The sequence below is a fragment of the Crocuta crocuta genome, unplaced genomic scaffold (genome assembly GCF_008692635.1).
Source record: "Crocuta crocuta isolate KB4526 unplaced genomic scaffold, BGI_CrCroc_1.0 scaffold10, whole genome shotgun sequence".
Lineage (NCBI taxonomy): Eukaryota > Metazoa > Chordata > Mammalia > Carnivora > Hyaenidae > Crocuta > Crocuta crocuta.
Window position 1 is genome coordinate 182,381 of NW_027527551.1, and position 18,995 is coordinate 201,375.

The 18,995-nt window shown below is 36.1% G+C and overlaps 1 protein-coding gene across 1 annotated transcript in view; it reads right to left on the minus strand.

The window, feature by feature from the left end:
* ERO1A (endoplasmic reticulum oxidoreductase 1 alpha) overlaps positions 1-18,995 on the minus strand; it is a 50,589-nt gene that overhangs the window by 12,962 nt on the left and 18,632 nt on the right. The window contains exons 6-13 of the mRNA XM_077769051.1: positions 14,442-14,518; positions 14,266-14,339; positions 9,487-9,607; positions 6,928-6,974; positions 4,675-4,686; positions 1,701-1,727; positions 1,492-1,584; positions 181-427 (exon numbers count right to left, since the gene is read on the minus strand). Of these exons, the coding sequence (XP_077625177.1) occupies positions 181-427; positions 1,492-1,584; positions 1,701-1,727; positions 4,675-4,686; positions 6,928-6,974; positions 9,487-9,607; positions 14,266-14,339; positions 14,442-14,518 (698 nt within the window). The remainder of the gene's footprint in view (positions 1-180; positions 428-1,491; positions 1,585-1,700; positions 1,728-4,674; positions 4,687-6,927; positions 6,975-9,486; positions 9,608-14,265; positions 14,340-14,441; positions 14,519-18,995) is intronic.

Below are 18,995 nucleotides of genomic sequence, written 5' to 3' on the forward strand. Positions count from 1 at the left end.
TTAGTACCTAAGTCAAAACAAAAACAAAACCCAATTCTAAACCTGATTAAATTAGCTTAAAAATTTTTTTTAAATGATATTCCTTTCTCTAAATTGAATGTTCAAGAATTGAACTTTGGATACTGCCTGTCACTCTTCTATTAATGTTTTAGGTTGTACAAATTTTAATACATAATTTACTTGATTTCATGAAGTATTTCCAGAAGTAACATCTTGTTTTCTGCATCCTGAACTTTATTTCCAGTGAAGAGTTGAAAATCTGGGCGCTCAAAGAATGGTACCACTTTAGATAAAGCCCTTAATTCTATTAAGTAGAGAAAATACAAGTTCTTAAGCCTTCTTGGACCTTCTCCTTCAGTCAAAATTCCATCAAACCGCTGCTGAAATTCTGTAATGTTGTGTCCCCATTTCTTTTCCAACCATGTTTCTAAGAAGAAAGAAAAACTAAATAATATTAGAATCTGAATTTTAAAATTAACTTTCAATGTACTTACATTGGGTTATTTATGCCTACAGAAGTTAGTTTCGTTTTGTATTTTAAAATACTTAACAATGAAAAGTGCTTTTCATAATTTAGCTTTTTAATAGTTCTACATTAATATTTTATCTTCTAGAACCCATCCTTAAAAGAAAAATAAATTCCCTGTTTTATGAGAAATATGGCTTCACAAAAATCAAATGTTTGAATATAAACATATTTATGAAACCAAAATAAGTAATTTAAACATGACTATCCAAAATTACTAGTAAGTTTGAAGCCCTATTTAAAATTGAAGTTACTGGAGCGCCTGTGTGGCTCAGTCGGTTAAGCGTCCGACTTCGGCTCAGGTCATGATTTTGCAGTTTGTGGGTTCGAGCCCCGCGTCGGGCTCTGTGCTGACAGCTAGCTCAGAGCCTGGAGCCTGTTTCAGATTCTGTGTCTCCCTCTTTCTCTGACCCTCCCCCTGCTCACGCTGTGTGTGTCTCTATCTCAGAAATAAATAAAAAATATTAAAAAAATAAAATAAAATTGAAGTTACTATATTTTGTTCCTGAGACATAGAAATACTTTAAATTCCAGAATAGGTTACTGATGAAAATCAACCGTGGTCTTGTTTTGCAACAGCATTTTTAAAGGATAAGAAGTGGAAAACGCTTTTACCCAAGACCTGAAGCTGGCACACAAAATAAAAGGGTTTTAATGCAGTAATATCTAATGAACGACAAACTGTACTATTAGGAGGTACTTTAACTCCCATAACAAAATAATATTTCCAAATTGATGTGTACAATTTTGAGCAGTGTCTTAAAAGAAGGTAAAGAGAGATAAGATCATGCTGAACATGTCCTTATAACACCTCCAGTTCCTACATTCCTGATTACTACCAGTTAAGAATGAATTTTACTGCCTAATATTCAATAGGGTCAACTTTGTCCCATTAAGGTAAATACCAAACCATTTTAAGAATATCTGAAAATAAATGTGGTAAAATAACAGTGAATGTCACATACCTTGTAGAAGATATCGTGCACTCAAATGCACATTAATGCTTGCATGTAGGCCAGATATAAGTCTGTAGAATGCTCTTTTTTCTACACAGAGGCCTAAAAATAGAATTTGGTAATAGATATTTCATATGAAACTTGAACCATTATAAAATTAATTTCATATGTCTTTAAAAATGAGAAACATTTTTAACATTTAAATTTGCTTAAATTACCTTCTAGCCAACTGTAAAAAGTATTCTCTGCAATCAAAAGAAAAATAAGTCACAAAGCTGTAAAAATGCCAATATGTAAGCTTTTCAATATATAACAGCAAATTTGTGCCAAACAGTGATTTAAAAATTAACAAAAGGTCAAATTTTTATTTGTAATTTCTCCAAAGGAAAGAGAGAAGTTCTTGCTTAGGATTCAATTAAATGCCATTCTTTCGCTCAATCTTTATTTTACTTCTAATATTCTTTTAAAAAATCAGCTTCCTGCCAAGTGCAGAGCCCAACACGGGGCTTGAACTCACAACTGTGCGATCAACACCTGAGTTGATATTAAGAGTTGGATGCTTAAGGGAGCCTGGGTGGCTCAGTCATTTAAGTGTCCAGCTTCAGCTCAGGTCATGATCTCATAGTTCATGAGTTCACGCCTGGCTGTGCAAACAGTTCAGAGCCTGAAGCCTGCTTCAGATTCTGTGTCTCCCTCTCTCTGCCTCCCTCTCTCTTTATCGCTCTCAAAAATAAATAAACATTTAAAGAAAAAGAGAAGAAAAGAAAAGAAAGTTGGATGCTTAACTGACTGAGCCACCCAGGCACCCCCTCTTGCCCAGTCTTTAAAAGGTGTCAGCATTGCCTTAGGTGGCCCAGCTCTCATAACTTTCCAGGTAAAATGTTTTATATGAGGTCAGAACATAGGTGATACTGTGAAAATTAGGAACTCATTATATGCGTTTCTAAATTTGAAAGTAAATGGAATTTATGAAATAGAATTGACATGTATTATTTGCATATAGCTCATGGTATTTTATGCCATTCAGTATTTCAAAGAAGCAATACATGGAAGTGTTATAACACCAAATATCACTTATATTCCATGACCCAATAAGATCATTGTTCATATACTTAGACCTGATAATTCTGCTTTTAAAATTATGTTCTAAAGAAACAACTTAGGGACGCCTAGGTGGTTCAGTTGGTTAGGCATCCAGCTTCAGCTCAGGTTATGATCTCATCGTTCGTGGGTTTGAGCCCTGAATCAGGCTCTCTGCTGAATGTTTGCTCAGAGCCTGGAGCCTGCTTCAGATTCTGTGTTTCCTTCTCTCTCTGCCCCTCCTCCGCTCACACTCTGTCTCACTCAGTCTTTCAAAAATAAATAAATAAATATATGTAAAAAAAATTTTTTTTTAAAAAAGAACTCAAATGGCGAAAGTCAATAATTTGTATGATGATTACATTACATGTAATTTTTAAAACCTGAAATAACCAAGATGTACAATAATGCCTAAATTAGCATGACAGAATACTATATAACTAGGTAACATAGTAGAATAATATAAAACTATTTAAAATGAGAAGAATATGGAGCATGACAATACATGAAAATGTTTATTTGAATTAACATAAAAAGCCATAGGTATATTTTATAACTATGTAAAGATTCTAAGTATGCATTTACTACAGATGGCAAACATTGTACTATACAGTTCTTTTGACTAAAGTTGCTTGCAGTTATATTTAAATTTGAACTAAACAAGCATAAAAGTAATAGAAGGGATAGAAGGAATGATGAAGAGAATATGCAATAAATTAAGACATCTAAAAACTTAAAACATCGATTTGTCAGAAAGCCTCACAAGCAAAAATAAAAGGCAAACAACTAAGTAGGCAGAATGTATGTTACAAATACAACAAAGGGATAATATCTTAAGTACATAAAAAGCTCATGAACTGAATAAATATGCTCAAGTGCCTATTTAAAATGGGCAAATAGCAAAAAATTCACAAAGAATAAACTACAAATAAATGGTACTAACAGATAAAAATTACTCAATTTCACTAGTAATAAAAATGCAGATTAAAATTATAGCTATACCACTTAAAATATTTTTCTTAATGTTTATTTACCTTTGAGAGAGAGAGACAGAGACAGAGAATGCGAACAGGGGAGAAGCAGAGAGAGAAGACACAGAATCTGAAGCAGACTCCAGGCTCTGAGCTGTCAGCAAAGAGCCAGATGTGGGCCATGAGCGGTGAGATCATGACCTGAGCCGAAGTTAGACGCTTAACAGGCTGAGCCATCCGGGCGCCCCATAGATATACCGCTTTTAACAGTAAAGATAAAAATATGACAATACTCAGGTCAGGTGAAACTAGCTGGCACACTGACTGGAAGGGATGTAAAATAGCACATCCTTTCAATGACAAAATGCAATCTGGTGATACGTATGAGGAGCCTAAAACGTCCATAACCTTTGACCCAGTAAATCTATTTCTAGAAATTTAGGCTGTTATTAGGGTACCTGGGTGGCTCAGTTGGTTAAGTGTCCGACTTTAGCTCAGGTCATGATCTCATGGTCTGTGAGTTCAAGCCCCATGTCAGGCTCTGTGCTGACAGCTCAGAGCCTGGAGCCCGCTTCAAATCCTGTGTCTCCCTGTCTCTGCCCCTCCCCCACTTATTGTCTGTCTCTTAGTCTCTCTCAAAAATAAACAAAGACTAAAAAAGATAAAAAATAATCAAAAAAATTTAGGCTGTTATGGACGAATATGTCCCCGCTAAATTCATACATTGAAGCCCTAACTACCCACGTGATGGTATTTGGAGGTGAAGCATTTGAGGTGATTAGATAAGACAAAGTCATGAGGGCAGAGTCCCCATGATGCCATTAGAAGCTTCCTATATGGACCCCGTGGATCCTAGAGTTCTGCCCAAGGAGTAAAGGAGAGGGAGTTTTCCCTGAGAGAGTCCAGGGGGAGGCCTAGCTTCTATATGCAATAGGTAAAATGCACAAATGAATTATCAGAAGCTGATGCAGGTTGTCTCTATTCCTGATCCCAGGCACAGTCAATTTTCTCTTAATCTGTGCTTTCACCTCCGGAATCTTAGATAAACATGAGTCTCAGGCATAAGAAGATCTGATAAACATCTGAATGTATCTGCAAACATATATATATATAAAATACATGATAAAGAAGTTATATTTACCTTCACTTTTCCCTGAAAAACAAAACAAGATATTTATTATTGTGAATTTCTTCCAGATGTCACTTTAAAATGCTATACTTCCATAAAAATAAGACTTTGAATAATGGTTAGTTTTAATCCATCAGTTCACCCACCTAAGCAAAATCTGATAGTAAGACACTCGTGACAGCAACTCTGTCTAGTGGCAATAGGGATGATGCCTGACTTGCCTCAAGGTTATCATCTCTAAGAGCCTGGATAAGGAGCAGTTTCAGCTTGTACAAGATTTAGTATGGGCCGACAGGAGAGAAAAATTTAATCTATCATCTGAGAGTACTCTCAAGCATCTTAAGGACTTACAGTTATTTGGATGGCAGAGCCTTTTTCCACATTTATTTATCCTAAATCTATAACAGTTTCTGCTAAAGATTTGTGTTCTTGCTTTGAAACCTCCAAACTGACATTGTAAAACTTTACCGTATTGAGGAATGTTTTTAAAGATTATTTGTTAAGATTCAAATTATGCACAGTTCAGTGGTTTGTAAGCAGCTGCTCATTTACTATTAAAAACCTGTCATTTTGCCCACGCTTATTTAATGCCATCATTGTTTGATTATTAAAATAACATGCTCATTGCAAATATATATTTCAAAAAAAAAAAAAAGAGGACACATATGAAATAAAAAATGTCATCCCTAACTCCCTCTGCCCTATATAAATACCATTTACATTTTGGTAAATGTCCCTTTTCTTTGCAAATAGATTATTTATATATTACATTAAGTATGTTTTTATAAAAATATACATACCGTATACATATACATATGTGTATACTGTATACATACTGTTTGATACTTCAGTATGCTATTGGTCACTACTGACATAAATGAATAAAAGTTTTCAGCAACATTTCTAACAGCTGCAATCTACTACATGAATACGTCGTAAATCATCTAACCAGTTTCTTAATGATAAACATTTAAATTGTTCCCATTTATCTTTCTGATAAATTAATTTATCAGACCGGAATGTGAGTTCATAGTGAGAATCACCTCTTACCTAGGAATCTGCATTTCACCTGATATTAAATCAATAGATTCCAGTGAGTTAGCATATGTGACTCCGTATAAACCCAAACCCTTGTTTAAAGATGTTCTTTCATTTCAAATCTAAGAAAGACAGTCTGCCAACATTTAGAGAATGATGCAATCTTATTGCTTTCCAGGAGGAAATTTATGTTTATCAACTCTATGAGATCAGCAGCTTTTCAAATGAATTTTAAAAATGAAAACCTTACCACATTTGCTAAAAGCACATCAAAGACTTCATCAGTAAGCACATATTAAGAAAACAGGGATATATATTTCCTAAGCAAAAGGCTGAAATCATACACTGAAATGGTTTATTCAACAAATCCTTCTGCCGATTATAGACTGGGCAGGGTTTCTGAGTTTCAGTTTTACACTCTCTCTGCACCTTCACAGTGCCTAGCACATAGTACGTAGAGGGTAATCATTTGAAGGCACAAGTGATCTTCACGATTGTAGACAAAACCATTAAATGAGGAGAGCAATTTTCATCAATCATTTATTTAACAAACTACTCCATCTGTTATGTGTCAGGCTCTCTGCTAAGAGATGAAACCAATAAATACTCCCCATATGTCCAAAGTACTAGGTAGTATCAATAGACACATAATAGTAAAATAATGCCAGAGAGTGGAAAGGTGGTAAGAAAAATGAAACATGACATAAGACAACTTTATGAGGACAGAGAGGTTTCTTCCAATTAGGAGGGTCAGGGAAAGTGGAAGAGATAGCATTTGGGCAAGACCTTGAGTGTAAGGAGAAAATGAAAAATGTTAATGAAATAGAAAGACATGTGAATTTGAAATCAGACTCCCAATATATACAATGATTTCCAGTTCTGGGAAAGATCTGGGGCAGAAGGTTTTTGGATATTCATTTAACTGGAAAATGAGTAAAAATAGTAAAAAACTAAACACAGATGTTATATAAAAATGCATAGAAGAATATTTAACCCAATCTCCATCCTATAATAATCTAATACTATGAACTTCATTACACAAACACTTCTTACTGGGGTATAAATATTTTAAAAACCAATTTCTCTATAAGGGTGAGGCATAATTTCTATGGAAATAGGAATATATGATCTCAAACGCTCTTACCAATCCTTGCCTTGCCTTCCCGTTCCTTCTAACCAAAGTTCACTGCCTGATAAATAATATAACAGTGCAAATAAATAACTCACCTTGACCAGAAGCCAAAGGATTTAAAGGTCTTTTAATTGTCTGTGGCCTAGAAACAAAAGAATTCAATTATAAAATATAATTATGTTACCTATCATGTTATAATTATTTAAATAGAAGCAAAATTATCTCAGAGAGTTTCTTAATGACTATCTCCAAAAGCAAACTGTTTTATTGCGCTTATAAAATATTTAGTCTCTAATTGCTTTAAGGGACAGTCGTTGTTTTCTGTTTTAACAGTAATACTTTCTGATCTTTTCCCATTGGAGCAGCCAGAAAGTCATTTCGTAATCACTTCTTCAAACAAAGGAAGAAAATACCAGTCAAACTCTTTTCCTAGAGTCATAAATGTTTTTTTATATATTTCATATATATATACACATGTGTGTGTGCATGCATATGTGTGTGTGTTTGTGTATGGCACAAAGCACACTCCTAAATGAAAGACAAACAAACAAAAAAATGTAGATATTCAACCCAAGCATTAAAATAAAAATGGGGAAAAGTAGTGAGGGTAGATTATTTTCCACTTAGTTAATCTTAGGTACATCAATTTGCCCTATGGCCACCAAGCTTGCTATGATTTCAGTAAAAGAGGTTTTTTTTAAAGATTTATTTGTTTTTGAGAGAGAGCTCAAGCTGGGAAGGGGCAGAGAAAGAAGGGGGCAGAAGATCCAAAGAGGGTTCTGCGCCGACAGCAGCAAGCCCGATGTGGGGCTAGAACTCGCAAACTGTGAGATTGTGACCTGAGCCAAAGCTGGATGCTCAACTGACTGAGCCACCCAGGCGCCCCTGTTTTAGTTCACATTTAAAAAAAATACCTTCAGGGGCACCTAGGTGGCTCAGCTGGTTAAGCATTTAACTCTTGGATTTAGCTCAGGTCATAATCTCAGAGTTCATGGGTTCAAGCCTGGCATTGGGCTCTGCACTGACAGCGCAGAACCTGCCTGAGATTTTCTGTCTCCCTCTCTCTCTGCCCCTCCCTCGCTCAGGCTCTCTATCTCTCTCTCTCAAAAATAAATAACCTTTAAAAAATAAATAAAATAAATAAAACTAAAAATTAAAGAAAAAAAAAGAAAAAACCTGCAGGGAGAGCATGCTGGCTCAGTTGGTAAAGCATGAGACTCTCTTTTTAAAAAAAAAATTTTTTTATTTACTTTATTTATTTTGAGAGAGACAGAGAGCACAGAGGGGGAGGGGCAGAGAGAAGTGGAGACAGAATCCCAAGCAGGCTCCACACTGTCAGCACAGAGCCTCATGCGGGACTTGAACTTGCGAACCTTGAGATCATGACCTAAGCTGAGATCAAGAGTCAGATGCTTAACTGACTAAGTCACCCAGGTGCCCTGAGCATGTGACTCTTGATCCTGGGGTTATAAGTTCAAGCCTCAAGATGGGTAAGAGATTACTTAAAAATAAATCTTTGAGGGGCGCCTGGGTGGCTTAGTCGGTTAAGCGTCCGACTTTCACTTAGGTCATGATCTCGTGGTTCGTGGGTTCGAGCCCCGCGTCGGGCTCTGTGCTGACTGCCAGCTCAGAGCCTGGAGCCTGTCTCAGTCTGTGACTCCCTCTCTCTCTGACCCTCCCCTGCTCACGCTGTCGCTGTCTCTCTCTCTCTCTCTCTCTCTCCTAGAAATAAATAAAAAACATTAAGAAAAATAAAAACAAAATAAAATAAAAAATAAATCTTTGAAAAAAAATACCTTTAAAACGGGTCAATATGTCAAACATTCCCAATAATAAACAAGGGCATTTAAATTAAACACATGGCAGAAATGAGTAAATAAGGAAAGCTCTCTCTCTCCACTTCAAAACTGGAGAAATTCAAGTCAAAAAAGAAATAGACTGACACACAATGAATGTTCAAGTGTTACCCGTTATAATTATTCTCTTAAATTAACTTTAACTTGAAAGCAGATAAAATTAGCTATAGCCACAAAAAGATGAATACAGAGCACCAAAAAGAGAATTAGGAGTAATCTATTCTCTATTACTAACTACATGATCTTGAGAAATAAAGTAAACCTGGCTGGCTCTAGGTTATTTCATTTATAAAATGAAATTCTATACTCTAATGAAGGAACATGTGTGAAATGTCTACTGTACTCCCATAAAAGTCTACCACTATTCTGTCTTTTAATGTTTATTTTTTATTTTTGAGAGGGAGAAAAAGTGTGGGGCCAGAGAGGCAGAGAGAGAGAGGGAAGCACAGAATCCGAAACAGGCTCCAAGCTCTGAGCTGTCAGCACAGAGTCTGATGCAGGACTCGAACTCATGAACTATGAGATCATTACCTGAGCCAAAGTCAGACGCTTAACCAACTGAGCCACCTAAGCACCCCTACACTATTCTGTCTTTTAAAGAAGAAAAAAATATTTGTTGAAAGTCATGTCTACATGTTTCCCCAGATAGGAACTAGATTAATTAATTAGCATTTTCTATGTCCAAATACCTTTAACAAAGTGAATGTGATTTGTAATTTAGAGTCATGATGATTTTGGTTGTTTATATAGAGAAATCACTGTATCTTTCAGGATTTTCTAAATGAAAATGACACATACTTAAAACAGTTTTCTTCATAGATGACATTCCATATCTTCCAAGCATCTGGTCCTTTGTAACCCGTGTAGCGCTCAGGATTAAGGAGCAAATCAACATATTCAGCATCAGGAGACTGTATGTCTATAAAATAAAATGTTTCATTAAATCTTTTTCTTCAGTTACCTTAAAAAACTAGTATAAGAGACTATAGTCCACTGATTCTAAGGCACTACAAATGTAACAGTGCATCCAGACTTTAAAAACAACCTCTTATAAGAAAGATGGGAGAGAAAGGAAGAAGAAACAGCCACAGTAAATGTATTCACTAGTTACAAAGGCATCCTGCTTTTAAAAATGGTGACAAATAGGACTATGTGAATTTTAGAATTGAAGAAATATGGTAATTCAATTCTCATAAGCTATCTAGGCAAAGAATATACTGCATCTTTCCCCTCCACGTTAACCACAAGCAATTCATTAGTAACTAAGGTAAATGAGGATGTATGACTACCATACACCGTTTGTGGCCAAAAACTTCCTTCTTACAGAAGCACCATGAAGATCCACTATAATGCTGTCCCAAACGCATAATCTTAAACATGCAAAAAGTCATAAGCAGGATATTAGCATCAGCACTATTTATTAAAGGGAAAATCAGGAGCAAATTGAAACATCTAACAGAGTGGAGCCTGGGCTCTGGAACCAGAGTGAGTGGGTTAGAATACAGACCCTACTCCTTATTCAGTGTGGAACTCAGGGCAAATCACATATATTCTCGGCGTTGGTGCCATCATTTATAAAATGGCAATAATACTCATACCACTACCGTGACTTAAGTTTCTATATGTAGAGTGTTTAGAACAGTAAGAAATAAGACATGTTAGCTAGTGGTATTATTAGATATCTTAACAGACCATTATACAATCAACAAAACTGTTACATACAAAGTCTTTCTAATAAAATGAAAAAATAAGCAATTAGACACCAATGAAAAACCTACAAAAATTGGTGGCAGGGATGCCTGGGTGGCTCAGTCAGTTAAGTGTCCAACTCTTGATTTCAGCTCAGATCACAACCTCATGGTTGTGAGATCAAGCCCCATGTGGGGCTCTGTGCCTAATGTGAATCTTGCTTAAGATTCCTTCTCCCTTTCCCTCTCCCCCTCCCCCACTCATGTACACACACACACACACACACACACACACACACACACACACACGCTCTTTTTCTCTCTCTTAAAAATTGGTGGGATATTAGTTTCTGATATATTCTATAAATTTGCATAATGTATTATAACTTTGAAAACAAAAAATGGCCCTAGTTCTCCAGGGGCTTTGGGAAATTATTTAATATACATCAATATATTATTTATTTTTTAAATTTTTTTAGAGAGAGAGAGCAAGCGGTAGAGGCAGAGAGAATCTTAAGCAGGCTGAGCCACCCAGGCAACCCCTCCCTTATTCATTTATAAAGCATAACAATGTGAATGAATAATGAAGAAGTGAGCAAAAATGGACTCAAGGCAGCCAAAGTAGATGACAAAAAAATAAGCACACAGGTGCTTATATGAAAGTCCATCAAGCTCTCAAAAGCACCTACTTCTTATAAAAACACAATGACAGGAACACCTGGGTGGCTCAGAAGGTGGAGCACCCAACTCTTGATTTCAGCTTAGGTCATGATCCCAGGGTCATGGGATCAAGCCCGGTATCGGGCTTGCACAGAGCATGGACCTTAAGATTCTCTCTCTCCCTCTGCCCCTCCCTTTGTTATCTCTCTCTCACTCTCTTTGTTTCTCTCTCTCTCTCTCTTTTCCTTCGCAAATAAAAAAATTTTTTTTAATTTTTTTAACTTTTATTTATTTTTGAGAAACAGAGAGAGACGGAGCATTAATGGGGGAGGAGCAGAGAGAGAGGGAGAGGCAGAATCTGACGCAGGCTCCAGGCTCTGAGCTGTCAGCACAGAGCCCAATGTGGGGCTCAAACTCATGAACTGTGAGATCATGAACTGAGCCGAAGCTGGATGCTTAAGCAACTGAGCCACCCAGGTGCCCCTCAAATAAAAAATTTTGTAAAGAAAACACCTAAAAACATAATGACAAAAACAAAAATAAAACTAAGTTTGGTTAATTTTAACCTAATTAATAGTATACTCGAGACATAAATTAGTGGAAATTTTGTTTCTAGAGGTAGTACAGTGACAACATCTAGAAATAACTGACGGTCTATGCAGAACTGGCAATTAAAATAACTAGAAAAAGTAGAAATAAAAACTTAAAAACAAATTTGCACAGGGGCGCCTGGGTGGCTCAGTCAAGTTAAGTGTGATTCTTGATTTCAGCTCAGGTCATGATCTCACAATGAATTGGTTCAAGCCCTACATCAGGCTCTGCACTGACAGTGCAGAGCATGCTTGAGATTCTCTCTCTCCCTCTCTCTCTCTCTGCACTTCCCCCACTCATGCTCTGTCTCTGTCTCTGTCTCTCAAACATTAAAAAAAAGTTGCATAGACTCTTCTAGTTGAGAACCAGATATTCTGTTAATCTCAACTAATACTAAAAGTATTGCCACAGTATATATAGCAAATTATAATAAATTCATAAAAACTCTTATTTTTTAAATATATAAATAACGGCTCAATATCTAGTACTGTAAGAAAACTAATCACCAAGAAATGATTAAATTTTTAATATTCTGCCTAATTAGACATAAACCTTAGTTGACTGGTAATTTTACTTATAACACATACTTCATCTTGCCTCATCTATTTAATAAAAAAATAATTGTTATGATAACCATATTTTGCCAGACGACAAAAGCTCAAATTTCTAATGAAAATATATATAACACCTTCTGTCTTCTACCTGACATTTACATACATTATTTTTTCCTTATAAAGCTATCCTTTTCTGTTTTAATATTGATCCTCTTTGAACAGAAGAAACAAATATAAATGGACAAGTAAGCAATTCCTCTAAGATAACAGAACTCCACAGATGAATGAATTACTGATTCTCAGTTGGTACACAAATATAAGCATATAGTCTCAAAAGGATACTTAGGTAAACAAAGTTAAAGTATTAATGATCCTTCTTTAGCACTGCAGTCTAAAAAAGATGTGCTACATGTTGTAAGCTTAATTTTATCTCACATAGTAATGTTCAGGCCAAAGAACATTTGAGGAAAAGACAGTAAAATTAGGGGGTTGAGGGAGTATTTTATCCCCCTATGTTTACTAGTCTAAACCGTGGTGTAAGTCCAAAACTCCTTATCTAACATCTCTGGGGCCAAATGTGTTTTAGAATTCAGAACTTTTCAGGTTTTAGAAAAGTATTATAGTGTATGCAATATATACCGAATATTATTACTCCAACAGGGACTGGGGAGCAACTTTTAATCAAACACCAAAAATATTTCTGTAGTTAAGTGAATACTCACACTAAATGAGTCTGTGCTAAACTGAGGGGGGGAATATACATTTTTCAGAGTTTCTGATTTTGGAATTATAAACAAAGGACTATATTATCTGACAGAACATGGTCCTGTTTTAGAGTAAGGGAAGCGTACGTTTCTTTTTTTTTCTTCCAAAGTGAAACCACAAAGTTAAAAATAAGTACTTTCCCTTTGCCTTCCTCTTTTTGGGGGGAATTGCAGGTGTCAGCTCTCACCTGCAATGAAAATGATCTGCATCACTCTTTTTGCTAATATTTTCAAAAGATGATTAACTGCTTCAAAAGAGCACCACTGAAGAATATCAGAATTCAGTTTGATTTGATTTTGTTTAGCCAATTAAAAGGCTAACCATTCAACTTATTAAAAGGAAGATACTAGAAAAGGAAGAATAGGTGAATCCATAAATCTGATGAAAGGGTGTTAACAGGTGCTAGGGCTCTTGGATTTGAACACAACCAGCACTCTGGCCCTGCTCCGGATGCCTCAGATGCAACTCATGGTTCATTTCTTCTCTTTTCCAAAAGTAACATACACCATCATTAAGGAAAATATGTAATAATCCAAGGCCTGTACAACAAAAGCAGGTTTTTGCAATCTCTACATTTGAGCTATTTATGCCTATATATATATATATATAACTGAGATATGCCCAACTGTAAGACTCAGGAGGTAATTTTTTCAGAAACTGCTGTGTATTTTGTCTTTTTTTTTTTAACTGCGGTAAAACATATATAACGTAAAACGTACCATTTTAACCATGTTTAAGAGTTATGCAACCATCACCACCAACGGTTTCCAAATTTTTCTATGACCCCAAACAGAAATTCTATAACCATTACACAATAACAGTCCCTTCTCCCCTTCCCCGAACCTCTGGTTACTCTATCAACTTGCCTATTCTAAATATTTTATGTAAATGGAATCATATGATAGCTGTCCTTTTGTGTCTGCCTTATTGCAGTTAGCATAGTATTTGCAAGGTTTATCCATGTTGTAACACGTATCAAAACTTTGTTTCTTCTTATGGCTAAATAATATTCCTTTGTATATATTTATTATCTTCTGTTTGTCCATTCATTAGTTGATGGATATATGTGTCCTTTCCACCTGTTGGCTGCTGTGAATAACGCTGCCATGAATATGGGCATACAAGGATCTGTTCTCCTGTCTTTAATCTTTTTTGGTATATGTTTAGGCATTGAATTATTAGGTCATATGGTAATTCTGCCTTTAGTTTTTTGAGGAACTGCCAAACTTTAGAAACTGAGTTCTAAAAACCATTTGGAAAGATTTTTCTTTCCTTAGGCACAATGTGAAACAAAATGCACACTATAAAAAACGTTATACCGTCGGCTTCACAGAAGCTGTCTGAGGAATCATCATGCTTGGTCCACTGAAGAACAGCCTTCTGTGTTTCCTCACTTCAAATAAAGAAAACAGGTAGTGTTATCCTTTTTTTAAAGTTAATGTTTCATAAGTAATAAAATATAAAATACTAAAGCAAAAAAAGAAAAAAATCAAACCTCAGCGATTCATCCACAGCACCAAGTCGTTCAGCTTGCTCACATTCTTCAATGAGATTATTGGCTACCTCGGAATACTAAAAGGAAAAGGGGAATGATTAGATTACAATTACTGCGTTTTTAAAAGATTTTAAAGAATTTCAAAGTTATTTGAGGTGCATTTATATCTAGCACCATTTCCATAGCGTCAAAACTTAAAAACAAATTGAGGCGCCTGTGTGGCTCCGTCAGTTGAGCGACAGACCCTTGACATCAGCTCAGGTCATGATCCCAGGGTTGTGGGTTTGGGCTATGTGTCAGGCTCCATGGAGCCTACTTGAGATTCTTTCTCTCTCTCTCTCTCTCGCTCTCCTTCCGTCCCTCTCCCCTGTGTGTGATCTCTCTAAAAAAAAAAAAAAAAAAACAAAACTGAAAAAAATTAAGCCCTCATTTCCCCTGAAGCTAAAAACAATAAGTAAAAGGCCTTGCCTCTTGCTTTTGTTGGTGAAGACATTTACTATAATGGTCATAAAATAAAGGATATAGTTCTGATAACTCATTAGAACCTGCTCAGGAAGAAAATCTCTGACATAGAAGGAACAGTGGGCAAGGCATCATGAGGCAACATGAGGCTGTATATATAAAAATTTTCATAGTAACATACATATTAATATTTTTAATTTAGAATAGTCATTTAGTCTAAATGAAAAACCACATATACCAGAATGATATGTAAATGTACCATTACAGCCGCACATGTTAAGTTATTGTTTTTAGACATACTTTTCTTAAACAACTAGTAATTTACAAAATAGGTGCTTTGTCTTTGTCTGTAGATTTGTGTGTTCTGGTATCTATGTGGTCAGAGATATTTCTATGGCCCTTGTGGATGGTAAATCATGACCTTTGGTGGAAGCTACATATCATCATCAACTGTGGTGAGAAATCAAAATTTAATCCTTTTTCATTAAGCATGTACTTCTTTATTTCCTTCTGGTTATTTCAGCCAAAAGGATTCACTTTAAAAGTTTTAATTACTAAGTAGTAAAATAATTATAAGTTGTCAATATGCACATACAAAAAAAGATAAAACCACTATAGGAAGTCTACCCTTTCTATGCTGGATTGCTCACTTGCTATTTCCCACATATATTTTAAATAAACCTAACCTATAATTTGCCAGGTTTCACGCTGACAAGTAAAATGGCAGCCTGCAGCTTGGGATATATCACAGGCCACAGCACAATCGGTTGCTAACTCCAAGGGACCAGAAGGGCAGAGCGTCTGATGCTGCTCCCTCCACTTCCTAAGACTGTAAAGAGATAGCTGTCCCCAGCCATTGTGTCTCCCTGCAATTATTTTATCAGCAGGTATTTTATCACCCAGTATACTGTCCTTGAAAAACCATTTATTTACATCTGGAAAAGGTCAGAAAAAGAAGCACAAGTTATTATTGGTCAACTTGGTATTAAAGTAAGAACTCTTTAGTACATACATCTCAGAGGAGACAATAAAGGAAGTTAGAAATACAAAGTATTTGGTCAATCAAATCTATCTTAACTTATTTTAATGCAGCTATTAATATTTTATTTGAAAAATGCAAAACACAGGCCAAGTGATAAATCATTCAGGGTGCTGGGGCACCTGGGTAGCTCAGTCAGCTAAGCATCTGACTTCAGCTCAGGTCATGAACTCACAGTCTGTGAGTTCAAGCCTTGCATGGGGCCCTCTGCTGTCAGCACAGAGCCTAGAGTCTGCTTCAGATCCTCTATCTTCCTCTCTCTCTCTGCCCCTCCCCAACTCATATTCTCTGTCTCTCTCTCTCTCCCTTTCTCAAAAATAAACATTTAAAAACAATCAAACAAGATGGCATAACAACAGGCATAAACCAGTCCTGCCTCAGGCAAACCTTGGCATATGGTCCCTTGATGTACTCTTGTTACGCTCTAAGTGCTTTGGACTTTACTCCAAGAGAGATGGAACACATGAGAGCATTTTAAATAAAGGAGAGATACAATCTGAGTTCTTTAAAAAAAAAAAAAATCACCCTGGCTACTGTCTTTAAAATTTTTTTTAATGTTTTTATTTATTTCTGAGAGAGAGACAGCGTAAGCCGGGGAGGATCAGAGACAGAGGGAGATGCAGAATCTGAAGCAGGCTCCAGGCTCTGAGCTAGCTCTCAGCACAGAGCCCGACACGGGGTTCGAACCCATGAACCATGAGATCATGACCTGTGCCGACGTCGGATGCTTAACCGACTGAGCCACCCAGGAACCACTGGCTGCTGCCTTTAGAAGAGACTATACAGAGGCAAGGGCACAGTATGCAGGACATTTAAGAGGCTACGACAATAATCCAGGCAAAAAAATGCTGATATCTTTAAATACAGCAGTAGCAATAAACATTGTTAAGATTCTGGATATATTTTAAAGCTTTGAATCACAAACTGAATTTGTCCTACCAAATAGGCCTTGAAACAATAACAACCCAGTAACATTTAGCACCTCTAGGACCCAGATTATAATCTCTAAACACCATTTCCCACTAAATGAACCAGGATTATTTAGAAAAAAATGTTTATAGAATAAAGGTTAATTCCAAGCCCAGAGTAAGAAAAGTACAAAATAAGCCTAGAAGATCTTTTCATAATAGAAAGCAAAAATTCTAGGGGTGTCTGGAATTGCTTAGCTCAGTTGGTTAAGCATCTGATTCCTGATTTGGGTTCAGGTCATGATCTCACGGTTTGTGAAATCGAACCCTGGTTTGGGCTCTGAGTGTGGAGCCTGCATGGGGTTTTCTCTCTCTCTCTGCCCCTCCCCTGACCTCTTTCTCTCCCTCATTCTCAAAATAAATAAATAAACATTTAAAAAAGAAAGAAAAGTCTATTAAGACTATAGGGATCATCTCAAAAGGCCACACTCAATTAACTTGAAGGCCAAAAGACGGAACAACTTGAGCATCAAAAGGAGTGATAAAAAAATGACAATAGAGTCCAATATATTAAATATGTCAAAACTCCTAAGTTCATAATAACACTTAAAAATAAAAACCTTATTGGGCATCTCCAGAGATGCTAGAGCACCGAACTCATAATTATTCTGAAAACTGGAAAGCAAAGGAAAAGAATAAAGCATTTATACTGTGTGCCCTGCATAAACTGTATTTCAGGGCATCCAAATAGTCGACAAGAAATGTCTTTACAGAATAAAAACAGATAATAAGTATAGAAAGAATGAAATAAATATGTTTTTAGTCATATGTGGAATTTGAGAAATTTAACATAAGACCAAAGGGGAAGGGAAGGAAAACTAAGTTACAAACAGAGAGGGAGGCAAACCATAAGAGACTCTTAAATACAGAGAACTGAGAATTGATGGGAGTTGGGGTTTGGGAAGGCAGGGAAAATGGGTGATGGGCACTGAGGAGGGCACTTGTTGGGATGAGCAATGGGTGTGGTATGTAAGTAATGAATCGGGAATCTGTTCCCGAAGCCAAGACTACACTATATACACTATATATTAGCTAACTTGACAATAAGTCATTCAAAAAGAAAAAAAAAGAAAAAGAATTAATGATATAATTAGAATATCAGCATTTTCAAACCCCTAATGAAAGAATGCAACAAGTAATAATCTTCTAAGCGGCTAATAAAACTTTCAGGTAAAAAGCTAATGGGAAACTTTATATAACAGTTATATAGTGAACCCAGTGATAGATCTTAACATCATTAAAAAAGAAAACCAGACATTATGCATCTTCTGATATGATGTAATAGTAAGTACACAGCAACTCCAATCAATATATATCAGAAAATGAATCTGAAAAGCCATAATACCAAAAAACAGAGAGAGGAAATGGGCCTGGATTGAAAGACACTTAAGAGACAGAAACATACAAGTAGTACCAGAAAATAAGGAAGTGCTAAAAAAAGAGAAAAACCACAATAATGGGAGTATGTTAAAGGGACACAGCAACAACTGAAACAGCTCCCAATGGCCAGAAAAGAATGATTTGAACAGTAAAATAAAGTCATACCTGATTATAATCCAAAGTATAAAATATATATCCATGATATAAATGATTGAGTAAAAAAGAAAATGAAAGGAGATATAAATCTACCATACTGAAAAATTCCAAAGAATTTATATCCTCAAGAAGATAAAGCCCTCCTGAATTATGGGCTGTGCATAGTGAATTCCCTCCAAAGAATGCAGTGTGGAAAGGGTGGAAAATAGTAAGTCTACAGTGGAGAAAACTTGACAAAAATGATGTCAGCCAGATGGTCAAGGTTAACGTTAACAGTAATAAGTCATCCTGATAGTATGTACCCTTGATCTGATGTGATAAAAATGGCACTTTAGCTCCGTGGTCTTCCTCCCCAAAACAATAACCCCGGTGTAATCATGACAAAAACATGAGACAAGTCCCAATTCATGGACACTCTACAAAATACCTGACCAGTGTTCCTGTAAAACACCTTATCAGGGGAGAAATGGTGGGGGAAAGGGAGAGAGGCAAAACAAGAGAGACTCTTGAATGCTGAGAACAAACTGAGGACTGATGGGTGCGGGGGGG